Source organism: Babylonia areolata, chromosome 26, assembly GCF_041734735.1.
Source record: "Babylonia areolata isolate BAREFJ2019XMU chromosome 26, ASM4173473v1, whole genome shotgun sequence".
NCBI classification, from domain to species: Eukaryota; Metazoa; Mollusca; class Gastropoda; order Neogastropoda; family Buccinidae; genus Babylonia; species Babylonia areolata.
In genome coordinates this window covers 20801684-20814896 of record NC_134901.1, presented here as the reverse complement: position 1 = coordinate 20814896, position 13213 = coordinate 20801684, and the positions used below count along the sequence as shown (strand labels likewise).

Here is a 13213-nt window from a genome sequence, read left to right as displayed (position 1 = left end):
CTCCCCCCCGATCATGCCCAGCTCCCAGGGACAGAGAGCCGAGCACTACGGGGGTTACCTTCGTCAGCCACTAGACATGAAGCGGAAGGTCAATACTTACGTTAAAGATCTTTGGCAAGAGAAATGGAACACCCAGATAGACAACAAGCTCTTCCAGATCCGTCCGGACCTGGGGGAGACCCTCCCTTCGGGGGTGAAGAACAGAAAGGAGGAATCTGTGCTGTGCAGACTGCGTACGGGGCACACTTTTTTTACTCATTCTTACTTGTTGAAGGGGGAGGAGGCCCCTCGATGCGTTCCCTGTGACGAGCCTCTCACCGTGAAACACGTGCTCCTTGACTGTTGGGATCTGCATGACGTTAGACGCAGACATTACACGGCGGTTTCTTTGAAGACTTTGTTTCGTGATGTCCCTCCGTGGGCGCTGATGGACTTCTTAAAAGAAGTGAACCTTTTTAACCAGATTTGAAGGTTTTAAACTATGGAAGTTTTTTTTTAAACTTTGGAGTGGAAAGTTTGAAGTGGTGACTCATTTTAATTGGTTGTTTTTTTAGCCTTGTAGTAGTAATTGACGCGGCGATAGCCTTGAGATGGCCTTAGTGGTCGGCGAGGCTCTAAGCACCATAATTTCATTTCATTTCGTCAGCCACTAAACTGCCAGTCTTGACCCAGCCCCACGAAGGGGTAGCCGATTGACACACACGGGCCAATGTGTGCCGCCTGTCTTAGGAGAGGTCCGAGCCAAAGGGATGTGTTGAGAGCAGCGTGCTCTCTCAATCCCCAGGATCTCATTCCCCTCCATCACAGGTCGCGCCGCACGGCAAACACGGCGGGCCTAAAGAAGGCCGCAGAGAAAAAAAGAATGTGGAAAAGAAGGCTTGATGGGGAGCTGAGGACAGAAAAGAGGCGGTAAAAAGAACAAAGAATAGCGAAAGGGACAGTGGGTCACGTTTAGTTTGGGCCTCACTCACGACCTGTTCGGCATGGGAAGCCCTATCAGGGGCATCAGTACAAAACCACCACTTATTCAGCCCTAACAGCTACGATGGCTATGTAGGCTGTCAATTAAGACCTGGGACCAGAGCACCAAACCCCAAGAAGCACTGATGCCCCCGCCGACATAGCTCGCTCGATCACTGGCCACTAAGCCTCCCGACCACGACAAGGTAGTGACCCTCCCGGGAGTGGGTCAGGAGAACACCAGCCTGACCCCCTCCAGGTTTCGGGAGAAGTATCAGAGTTATGCATGCGTGTGAATGACTGGTGCGAAAGCGCTTTGATTTGTCTCTGCACAAGATCCAGCGCTATATAAATACCATTATTATTATTATTATTATTATTATTATTATTATTACATTCGTTTTTTTCGTAAAACACGAGAGTTGAAATGGTTATGTCCAAATCTACCACGGTTTTATATTTCAGATGTTTTGAAGTGGCTGGTGCATCTTCACATCACTGCGGCAATAAAAATCCCAACTCATAGGATCAAACTGTAGGCTGACCATGTAATCTATCAAAAATAACAGCGCTTTGCTTTCTTAAAGATTCTGCGCAAGATACGACAGGAAATTGATTTCCGTTTTCTTTTACTCCGTCTGTTTTTTGGGTATTGATTTACATTCACCCCGATTTCATGTCGAAGGTTAATGTCAGACAATCTTCCAAAAAAAAGTCTTCGTTTGTCTGATTTCTTTTACTACAGGGTCCACGTTCAATGATTTTACCTACTTGGTTGATTTTGTAAAATGAATATTATTTTTAGCAAAACTGATTAATTTTTTTTTTTACCCCACTGTTGATAGGAGCGGCGTTGGACAGGTTTTTTTTTTTTTCTTTCCTTAACTGGGTAAAGGAGTATACAAAATTGTTTATGGATATAACCTTGTGAGACCATGTCAGTTGATTGCTTCACCATCACATTAAATTATTTTGTTTTTAGTGTTCCCAAAACCAATGCACCTTGTACTCTATGCCGCGTCACAAAATCTACCTTTAATCCATCCCACCTGTTGTAGAATTTACCTTTAATCCACCCCACCTGTTGTAGAATCTACCTTTAATCCATCCCACCTATTCTTGCCGATGGTGTTTTGATCACAGAATCTACCTTTAATCCATCCCACCTGTTGTAGAATCTACCTTTAATCCATCCCACCTGTTCTTGCTGATGGTGTTTTGGTGGAAAACAAAAATAATTATACGAAATCCATAATGTTCGAAACAAAGCTCTTAAAGACTGCTTCCACACAGTCATAACATGCACCAGGTGTGTCAGCTCTGAGCCGTAACGATCTCTATGCCCTGACGAAGCCTGTAGGTGTGGGGCTTATGGTCAGCCTTTCTCGCACGGGCGTTTTGTAGAACCAAAATGCTCTGACTGTGAACCTTTACATATCTGGAGAGTTTTGCAGGCCTGTATTTCCCTATGATAGTCTCTGTCATAACTGAATAGATTTTATGTTTTAGAAAAGGGTTGGGTCCAAATAAATACGATGCCTTTCGTTTGTTTTTAATTAAAGAACAAAAAAATTCTTTACAATTTTTTTCTCATCTTTTGTCATTATCGTCTTCTTTTTTTCGTATCGTTTCGTGGGGAATGTTTGAGTATCTTTTACGTTATCAGTCTCAACCTGTGCTTATTTTGCAAAGTCACTTCTTCATTTTTGGTGTGGCTTTGGTGAAGAAGTGTGTCAATCTCCCAATCCTCAGCTTCTTCGCCTCTCCTGTCAGTCTCCTCATAGTTCCATCTCTCTGAGTGACTGTTGAAATCTCCCACCACCCCACAGTTGTTGTCGGGGATGTTCATGTATGTGAAGGAAAGATCACGATCTTGAGGGCAATAGACATTGTAGATCCTGATGTTGTGTTCTTTAAAGACTATATCAACCCCTTGGATCTCTGCCTGTTGATTGGTGTTGATCTTGAGTTCTTGTGCAGCGATGGAATTCCGCACCAAGACAAGCACCCCTCCTTTGTTTCTTTCCTCACGGTCCAACCTGATGGTCTCGTAACCCCTCACTTGAAAGCGATGGTTTACGGTCAAATGTGTGTCTTGGACTCATGCAATGTCAGTATTTTCTTGGTGCATCCTTTCTGCCAGGCCAAGTTTCTTCTTATGCACCCCTTCTGCACTTCACTGGAGAATGTTGAGTGTTCTGGGTGGTACTGTTTGCTTGGCCCCAGCAGGAGGATGAGGTCTCCTTCTTCGTCGCATGGGCATGCGGAATTTCTTTGTCCAACCACCGGTTGCTTGGGGTGGGCCCCTTTGAGGCATTGGGCCCAACTCCCGGCCTCCCCGGCGGGTCTCCGAAGGTCGAGCGCCACATCGAGATTCTGTGGACTGCATCATCATGGAAGCGTGGATGCGTGGTATCGTGGTTTTAATTGCGCCAGTGGCCGGATACCGCCGTCTTCAGCTGGAGTTTTCTTTCGGGGTGCCTCACCTTAGTTCATGGCCCACACGTCCTGCCCTGTGAGCACAGGGGCGATTGTTTCTCCGATGGTCCCACCCCGGGGCTAGAGGTTATAACGCGCCTCTTGACCGCATGATGAACCTGTCATAGGACACATGGAATATTTCAGTGAGGACAATAGTGCCACCTGTTGACCAACCCCGTCCTGGTAGGAACATCGCCAGTTGGTCCGGGACTGCTTATTCGGCCAGGCAAGCCCGACTTACATCGCAGCTAACCCCCATATCTGAGGGCCGTTCCCCCTATCCGCCACCCGGGGACCCGTCAGGTTGGGGATGGTTGCCCAACTACTGAATTGGAAGCAGCCTGGTCCCGGGTCCAAGCTTTAAGTGCCGTACAAAATTCGGCGTTGACGGCGGGATACCATTATGACAGGAAGCGTAGAGTACAGCCTTGTTACGAGGCCCCAAAACCTAAATGGACCCCCATAGCAGCATAGTCATCATCATCATATCATCATCGCCATCCTCCTCGCTCTTCATCATTAATACAGACACAGTGTTTTGCTAGTTCATGTGTAACACTGGAGAGACACGGATTACATATTGTAAGACAGAAAGACACACACACACACACACACACACACACACACACAAAGATTTGAACAGTCGGACTCACCTGTCTGCTGACGAGGACCCTCCCAGAGGTTACGGATGGGATGACGTACCACAGAGACAGGCAGTAATTGTTAGATCTCGACAACAGCCCTGACACCATCACTCCTGGGCCGGATTATTGGAGGCAGAGTCCTTCGACACCTACATATGACCTTAACCTGACAACAGTATGTTACCCCCCCACCCCCACGCCAAACCGAGGTGAATAGATATATAAGCAAATGAACTCATGAAATGATTAAAGATACGAATCAAGAATGTTTTAATCCTTTGACCCCTGTTGGAGTATAGATGAGTAATAACACTGGTATTATTCACCAAAAACTGAAATGCAAACAACAAATAAAACAATGAAATTGGTGACAAAAACAGAAAATATTGTGGTTAGATCATATTGTACTAATCTTTCCCTTTGTGTGTGTGTATGTGTGTGTGTGTTTGTGTGTTGAATTTCCCCAATTTCAAACCACACTCTCCTGCCTGCTTTCAAAAAATTGTAAAGCATAAACGGATTTTGGATTCAAATCTTTTTTTGGGACGAACCCAATCACACCCAAATTGCAGCGGAGATTAGAAAAGAGAGATAAACCACTCGCGGCAGGCCCCTTCTTACTGTCTATAACAGTGCTGAAGCCGTTTTGGGGCACACACGCAGTGCGGAAGGGTGGCGGTAAATCACCCTCTCCTTCCCCACCCGAAGGAAACTGGTCGGTTCGACGGTTCCGCAGCAGTAAAGCGAAAGTTAAGTTACGCCTGGAATTTCGCACGTGTAGTAAGATTCGCTGTATTCAATGAAAACCGATTCATTTTTGCTTTGGTTTTTAGCATGTTTGCATCTGCTTGAATGTAGATAATATAAAAAGAAAATAAAGCAGCTGCCCCCACCACCAACTACCCCCACCCCCGCCCCCACCTCCCCCCAGCGCAATGTTGCACATGAGAGAGACAGTTATAAATTATTGAACTGCGTTTTCGTAACGCTACTTTTTCTTCACACTTTCTGGTTTACATCACCATTTCTTAAAAAAAAACAACAAAAAAACAAAAAACAAAAAAAATCAAAACATAAAACACATATTCAGCTCTGTCTCTCTTCTAACATCTGTCTATACATACATACATGAAACATACATACATAATTTCATATAGATCTATCAGTATGTAAATCTAAATCTATCTATATGTACATAATCATATATATAATTCATATATATACGAACGCTTCATGTTGCCCGAGCAGACCGTTGTATTGTGCTCTATCTCTCTCTCGAAGTCTCTGTCTCTGTCTCTCTGTCTCGGGAGTTTTACATGGCTGTTAAAAGCATCTACGATTCTGTACTTGTATGTGTTCATGACAAAGGTATTTATTCAGACTTTTTTCAGTGTCCAAGAGGGGTTAAACAAGGTTGTATGCCAAGCACACAGCTGTTTTCCTTTTTCATTGGTGAATTGGCAGTGGAGTTATCAAAGAAGGGGAGACATGGAATACAAATGATACCTGGCGCAACAGATTTGCTCTTAATGCTATTTGCTGATGATGTTGTTCTCTTGTCTGACACACCCATAGGGTTACAAAATCACTTAAATGCCCTTAAGCAAGAAACAGACAGACTACAACAAACAGTGAATCTCGTTAAGACCAATATTATAGTTTTCCGCAATGGAGGTCATCTTTCGACTCATGAAAAATGGTGCTGTGGTGATAGGGGAATAAAAGTAACCAATACATATAAATATTTAGGAATGTTATTCACAACAAAATTGAGTTTGACATCTGCGTGGGATGAAGCAAACAGAAAAGGGAAAAAAGGTGTAATCCAAATTATAAAATCACTCAGGAGACTGCGTTCCACTGACGCTTTCCTTTCGTTTGGGCGGGGCAAAGGCAGCTTATGAATAATGAATGCGTGCCGCGGCGCAGGCTGCCTGGCTTCAGCAATTTCTGCAAGTGGTTTATCTCTCTTTTCTAATCTCCGATTGCAGTTACAACGACACGTACGCAATTCACGCGGACTATTGTGACGTCAACCACTCAAGGCAAGGCAGAAAAAGGACAAACAGAAGTAAGAATTACGTAGAAAAACAAAACGAAAAAGTCCAAAGGTTCCGGAACTCAAAAAGGAACACGAACGTAATCTAGATAAAGAGACAGATCAGCAGATGAAAAAAAAAAGGGTCTAAAACGAAAGAGAAAGATTTGCAAGGCCTTCAAGACTCACTTGTTGTACACTTTAAAAAAATCTAATCATTAAAATGTGTTCTGTATTTGTTAGTATAAAGTTTCCGGTTAAAAAAAAAAAAAAGTCCTGGCGGCAGAATCGAACCCCGCGTGTTCGGGTGAGAAGAAATTGTCTTACCCAATACACTATCGTGGCTCCTTAACTGACGTTCAAAAAGTTAACATTTAAACATATTTTAAAGGGCGATAAATCGATTGGGGTATTCGCAGTGAGAATGCTGTTTAAATCATTATTCTGGTGTATCTTGGGCATTCAAAAAATCTTTAAGGGCAATTAAAAATTCTTTTTAAGTCCGCGGTAAAGTAGACGTGGCTATCGCCGCAATCACACTGCAACATTTAACCGTTTTCTCAGGATCTAGATTAATGTACAAATTCAGTTACACCCGCCGGGAATGTACCACACGATCGATTGAATTTCTCTTTTATGTTCATTCTAGTTTTATAGTTTTAAAATTGATATGAAAATTGAGTATTTTGTTAAACTAATAACATGTAGAGCCAAGTACAAGTACTTCTAAACGTAGTATAAAGTGAAAAGGACTTCATTTTGAGAAAAGTCAAGACTGGGAATGTTTACGTTTCATCAAGGGTATTAACTCGCATGGTTATTTTTAACTGTGAATTCCGACTGATTTTGTTATTTTTATGGCAGTTTAGGGCATAATCCAGAAAGTGATGAGGCGTTCAGAAATCTTTCTCTGAATAAATATTTAACGGTCTCCTTCTCCAACTTTCCATCACATGTGATCGTGTATTGTCGATTTAATATAGGATTGAACGGGCAGGTCAACAACTTGAAACAAAATGGCGACCTTCGCGTTCGCGAGGAATATGAGCACGCACTTTGAATATGTATAAATATGTGTACGCAATTGATTTTTGCCCATGACCTTCAGGGCTCAGCCAATAGATCTATAAAGTCCACTCGTAGTATTGATTTTAGTATTTTCCGAAAAAGGCCACTTGGGCGAATGAACATAGTGAAAGCCCTGTACACAGAGTAAAACACACAAGCTTTTTATGTATTGAGTATAATTTCAGAATGTAATGTTTAAGATGAGAAAGATCAGTTTAAAGGAAATTAACCCCCCAAGCATTAATTACAGATTAATTTCCCTTTTTCACTATGAGCAGCAAAGACATGCACCAGAAAATAAGTCCATGCTTAGCAAAAGAAGTTCCTGTTGAACAAAATTGATAAAAATGACTGCTCTTGTTGTTGTGTCAGAATATCAGATCAAAATGCCACGTTTAGAAAAAACAACAACAAAACCCCAGTAAATTCAGTTTGCATATAATTTGGCTTCTTTTATTTTTTTGTGTGTGTGCACATCCCAGAGGTGCAACATTGTTTTAAACAAGATGACTGGACAGAACTGAATTTTTCCCATTTTTGTGCCAAATTTGGTGTCAACTGACAAAGTATTTGCAGAGAAAATGGCAATGTTAAAGTTTACCACAGATACACACACACACACACGCACACGCACACACACGCACGTACAACCGAACACCGGGTTAAAATAGACTCACTTTGCTTACACAAGTGAGTCAAAAATGTGTGTGTTGGTGGTAAGGGGTAGAAGTGGGGGAGTGTTAAAAAAATCTCGTTAATGCTCATATTAGTCATTTCTTTCTACACACACACACACACACACACATATATATATATATATATATATATATATATATATATATATATATATATATACACATACATACATATATATGTATATACACACATACATATATGTACATGTGTGTATGCATGTATGTGTATACATATAATGTCGGGTTTGCAGGTTTCGAGATGTGGAGTCACGTGATCATTTCGTTGGGTGTCGTCGCGTTATTCGTCTCTTCCGTCTTTATCGTCGTCTTAAACTGCAGTACGACGGCCACAGAGAGACGACTCAAGGTGGTGGAGGGATTTGGGGTATATGGAGGTGAACAATTTTTATTCATTTACTTTCATTGGATAACTTCGGTGTTTTAATTAATGAGCTGTTGAAGGGGTTGTGTGCTTAGAAATCTGTTGATACCACCGTGTTGTGTCGTGACGTTATCTGTTCTTGTTCAACGCACGCAGGACTCCATTTACGAACCTCATCTCCCATCTCTTTCCGCTGACCTTTCATAGACTTCAAGAACCCGTTTGACTGAGTATGGCAGGAAGCACTATGGACCACATTGAAAAAGATAAAATCGGGAAAAGAAATTATGAATGCCACCTGTGTGGTTCGTCCGTCGGGATTGACGAGGACCATCTAGTCATCCTGGGGGTGGGTGGGTTGGGCTCCGTGGGTGCGCAGATGACTGGTCAGGCCAATCCGCGCCCGGAAGGTTCTGATGCAGTGTGGACAGGGGATGGTGGCGGCTGTCGGGGACTTGCTGGCACTGCTTTTCCTGGCCTGTCTGCGTTGCTCTGCTGCAGCGATTCTGTTGGCCTCACAGAATTTGGCGCCTTTGTGGACAGCTGAACGCCACTTTGGTCTGTCCATGGAATTCAGCTCCCACGTGTCGTGGCTGATGTGAAGGCCTTCAGAGAAGCTTTCAGAGTGTCTTTGAAGCGCTTCTTTTGGCCTCCATGGGAGCGCTTGCCATGTTGGAGTTCGCCGTATAGCAGTTTCTTGGGGAACCGGTGGTCTGGCATGCGAACTACATGGCCGGCCCAGCGCAGCTGGGCCTGCATCAAGATGGTGTTGATGCTGGACAAGTTTGCACGAGTGGGCACCTCTGTGTCAGGGATCTTCTCTTGCCACTTTATGCCGAGAAGTATTCTGAGGCTGGTGGTGTGGAAGTGGCTCAGCTTTCTGGCGTGGCGTTTGTAGACCGTCCATGATTCACATCCATAGAGCAGTGTGGTGAGTACTATGGCCTTGTATACTTTGAGCTTCGTCTCCAGGGTGATGCCTCTCTTGTTCCAACGTTCTTATGGGGTCTGCCGAAGGCAGTGCTGGCTTTGGCGAGTCTGGCATTCACCTCGTCGATGACAACTGTGCGAGAGAGTGTACTGCCCAGGTATGTGAACGTGTCCACCGCGTTCAGTCGTTGCCCGTTGATGAAGATGTTTGGTTCAACGTAAGGCTTTCCTGGAGGTGGCTGGTGCATCACCTCAGTCGTCTTTGTGCTGATTGTGAGGCCAAAATTGTCACAGGCAGCAGAGAACTTGTCGACGCCACCTAAAACATACTCCAAAGCGCTCAGTGCTGTACTCACAGAGGGTGCTATTAGAAAGTGGCCCAATATTTCGGATGGATTCCGTCCAGGCTTCTTTCTGTCTGCCACACTGATCAAGACATCCTTGAACGCATCCTGACTGACACACTTCGCTTCGCAGATGACAATGATGGCCTGGCGGAAAGTGAGCAAGAACTTGTCAAGTTTGTTTGTTTTAAAGATGAAACATAAAAGATACAGCATAGAGAAGCTGATGGCCAACCACAACACTACCATTACTGTTGATATAAATCTCCAGGCACAGAAGCTAGGAACTGGTCCTCACTCCGCTTACTTGGGATACATAATCAGCAGTGGAAGAACCCAAACCAGAAACCCTGCGCGCACGTTTTTCCATCCCTTTTCTTTCATTGGAAAGTATATCTTTGAATGAACCACGCACACTGATTTGGTCAGTAAAATCATAAATATTCCGTGAGATGGATAATCGATCTGACGTTTAAATTCTGCGCGAGCTGTCAGGATTAAAAAAAGTTATTTTTCCTTTGCTCTGTTCTCTTCTGTTCTGTTCTGTCATGCCTTGTCCACCACGATTCTGATTCTGTTCTGTTCTGTTCTGTCATGCCTTGTCCACCACGATTCTGATTCTGTTCTGTTCTGTCATGCCTTGTCCACCACGATTCTGATTCTGTTCTGTTCTGTCATGCCTTGTCCACCACGATTCTGATTCTGTTCTGTTCTGTCATGCCTTGTCCACCACGATTCTGATTCTGTTCTGTTCTGTCATGCCTTGTCCACCACGATTCTGATTCTGTTCTGTTCTGTCATGCCTTGTCCACCACGATTCTGATTCTGTTCTGTTCTGTTCTGTCATGCCTTGTCCACCACGATTCTGATTCTGTTCTGTTCTGTCATGCCTTGTCCACCACGATTCTGATTCTGTTCTGTTCTGTCATGCCTTGTCCACCACGATTCTGATTCTGTTCTGTTCTGTCATGCCTTGTCCACCACGATTCTGATTCTGTTCTGTTCTGTCATGCCTTGTCCACCACGATTCTGATTCTCTTCTGTTCTGTTCTGTCATGCCTTGTCCGCCACGATTCTGATTCTCTTCTGTTCTGTTCTGTCATGCCTTGTCCACCACGATTCTGATTCTCTTCTGTTCTGTTCTGTCATGCCTTGTCCACCACGATTCTGATTCTGTTCTGTTCTGTTCTGTCATGCCTTGTCCACCACGATTCTGATTCTGTTCTGTTCTGTCATGCCTTGTCCACCACGATTCTGATTCTGTTCTGTTCTGTCATGCCTTGTCCACCACGATTCTGATTCTGTTCTGTTCTGTTCTGTCATGCCTTGTCCACCACGATTCTGATTCTGTTCTGTTCTGTCATGCCTTGTCCACCACGATTCTGATTCTGTTCTGTTCTGTCATGCCTTGTCCACCACGATTCTGATTCTGTTCTGTTCTGTCATGCCTTGTCCACCACGATTCTGATTCTCTTCTGTTCTGTCATGCCTTGTCCACCACGATTCTGATTCTCTTCTGTTCTGTTCTGTCATGCCTTGTCCGCCACGATTCTGATTCTCTTCTGTTCTGTTCTGTCATGCCTTGTCCACCACGATTCTGATTCTCTTCTGTTCTGTTCTGTCATGCCTTGTCCACCACGATTCTGATTCTCTTCTGTTCTGTTCTGTCATGCCTTGTCCACCACGATTCTGATTCTCTTCTGTTCTGTCATGCCTTGTCCACCACGATTCTGATTCACTTCTGTTCTTTTCATTCATTCTCCGTCTTTCTCTGTTTCCCTTTCTCTCTGTGTGTGGCCCCCCCCCCTCCCCCCCCCACTCCCCCCGTTCTCTCTTTCTTCATGGTTAAATGACTTTTTTTGTCCATTTTTCTTTTCTTCATCTGTGTCGTAATGTCCATGTTTGCCATCGTTCTATTCTTTCTTTCGATCGTTCATTATCTCTTTCTCAGCATCGTCGGCTACCCCTCACTTCCTTTTGTTTCTGATCTGACTTTGTCTTTTAATTCATTTCCCCAGCTTTTATCTTCATTATTTTCTTTCAGATCAACCGACCTACGCGGCAATGCACACAAGAACTTACCAACCCACCCACCAGTTGTCCTGACTTGGCTCCTCTATATTCCAGTCTTCTTCGACTTTCTTAGATGTCATTCATTCATTCATTCATTCATTCCTTTTTTCTCGTTATACCTTTCAAATGAACGGAGCACCCATCCAGAAGCCTGCCCCCCCCCCCCCCCCCCGCCCCCCACTACAGCGCCGCCCCCCCTGTTTTTATATATTTTTTTCCTGCGTGCAGTTTTATTTGTTTTTCCTATCGAAGTGGATTTTTCTACAGAATTTTGCCAGGAACAACCCTTTTGTTGCCGTGGGTTCTTTTACGTGCGCTAAGTGCATGCTAGCACACGGGACCTCGGTTTATCGTCTCATCCGAATGACTAGCATCCAGACCACCACTCAAGGTCTAGTGGAGGGGGAGAAAATATCGGGGGCTGAGCTGTGATTCGAACCAGCGCGCTCAGATTCTTTCGCTTCCTAGGCGGACGCGTCAGCTCTTGGCCATCACTCCACTCCGTTATGCAGTGTTGTTTGCCTGTATGGCGTTTTGATTTTTTTTTTTCATGTGGCTTTGGTGTGTTTCCGGTCCCTTTTTACATTTTTGTAATCTGAGGATTAATCAAACGTGAAAGGCTCACATCCTCAGCACACCCTGGTCTTACCTGTATTAAGCTTTTTGGTTGAGATGTCAAAAAAACAACAAACAACCACCACCTTTTCTGTTTATGTTCAACAGGAGTTGAAGTTGTTTTTTTAAATTTTTTTTTTATTGAGTTGGACAGTCCTGATATGAATCTGATGTGTGTGTGTGTGTGTGTGTGTGTGTGTGTGTGTGTGTGTGTGTGTGTGTGTGTGTGTGTGAATGTGTGTCTGCATGTTTTACATTTAATTGCTTATTTATCATCATTGTTGTCTTTTTCTTGCGCTTAGAGTTGACGTCGTCAAGATTTTGCGCCTTCTGAATATTATTATTATTATTAGTGGTAGTAGTATTTTTATGTATCTATTTATCTTCCTTTTTTTATTAAAAAAATCTTTTTGCTATTTTTAAAAATTATTTATTTATTTATTTTTAATTTTTATTATTCATTTAATTCTTTTTCCCAAGGTCTGATTAAGCGCGTTGGGTTACGCTGCTGGTCAGGCATCTGCTTGGCAGATGTGTTGTAGCGTATATGGATTTGTCCGAACGCAGTGACGCCTCCTTGAGCTACTGATACTGATACTGATATGAATGACCCTGTGCGGTCGGCTGAACTAGTAACAGCAACAACAAAATGTCAAACCAACCAACCAACCAACCAACCAACCAACCAACTCAAATCTCCTTGTCTTCCAGGGTTCTTCATCTTCATAGGCATCATTAACTACGTGGCCAACGAGCCCAAGAAGTGGCGCTCGTCCTACGGCTACGCCTTCTTCCTTACCCTGTTGTCGTCCTTGCTGGCCACCACAGGGGGCGTTCTGGTGGCCCTGCACAACCGGAAACCACGTGACCCTCCCCACGTGCAGAGTGACGTGGAAGAAAATGTCGGAGGGGAAGCAGCAGCAGCAGAAGCAGCAGCCAGCACTGCTGGCTTTGAGGAGGTGGTGGTGGTGCTGGGTTCGTGA

At 43.9% G+C, this 13213-nt stretch overlaps 1 protein-coding gene across 1 annotated transcript in view; it reads left to right on the top strand.

Annotated features, from left to right (window-relative positions):
• LOC143300266 (uncharacterized) overlaps positions 1–13213 on the top strand; it is a 28064-nt gene extending 14851 nt beyond the window's left edge. Inside the window, exons 2-3 of the mRNA XM_076613860.1 lie at positions 8138–8281; positions 12942–13213. Coding sequence (XP_076469975.1) covers positions 8138–8281; positions 12942–13213 — 416 coding nt within the window. The remainder of the gene's footprint in view (positions 1–8137; positions 8282–12941) is intronic.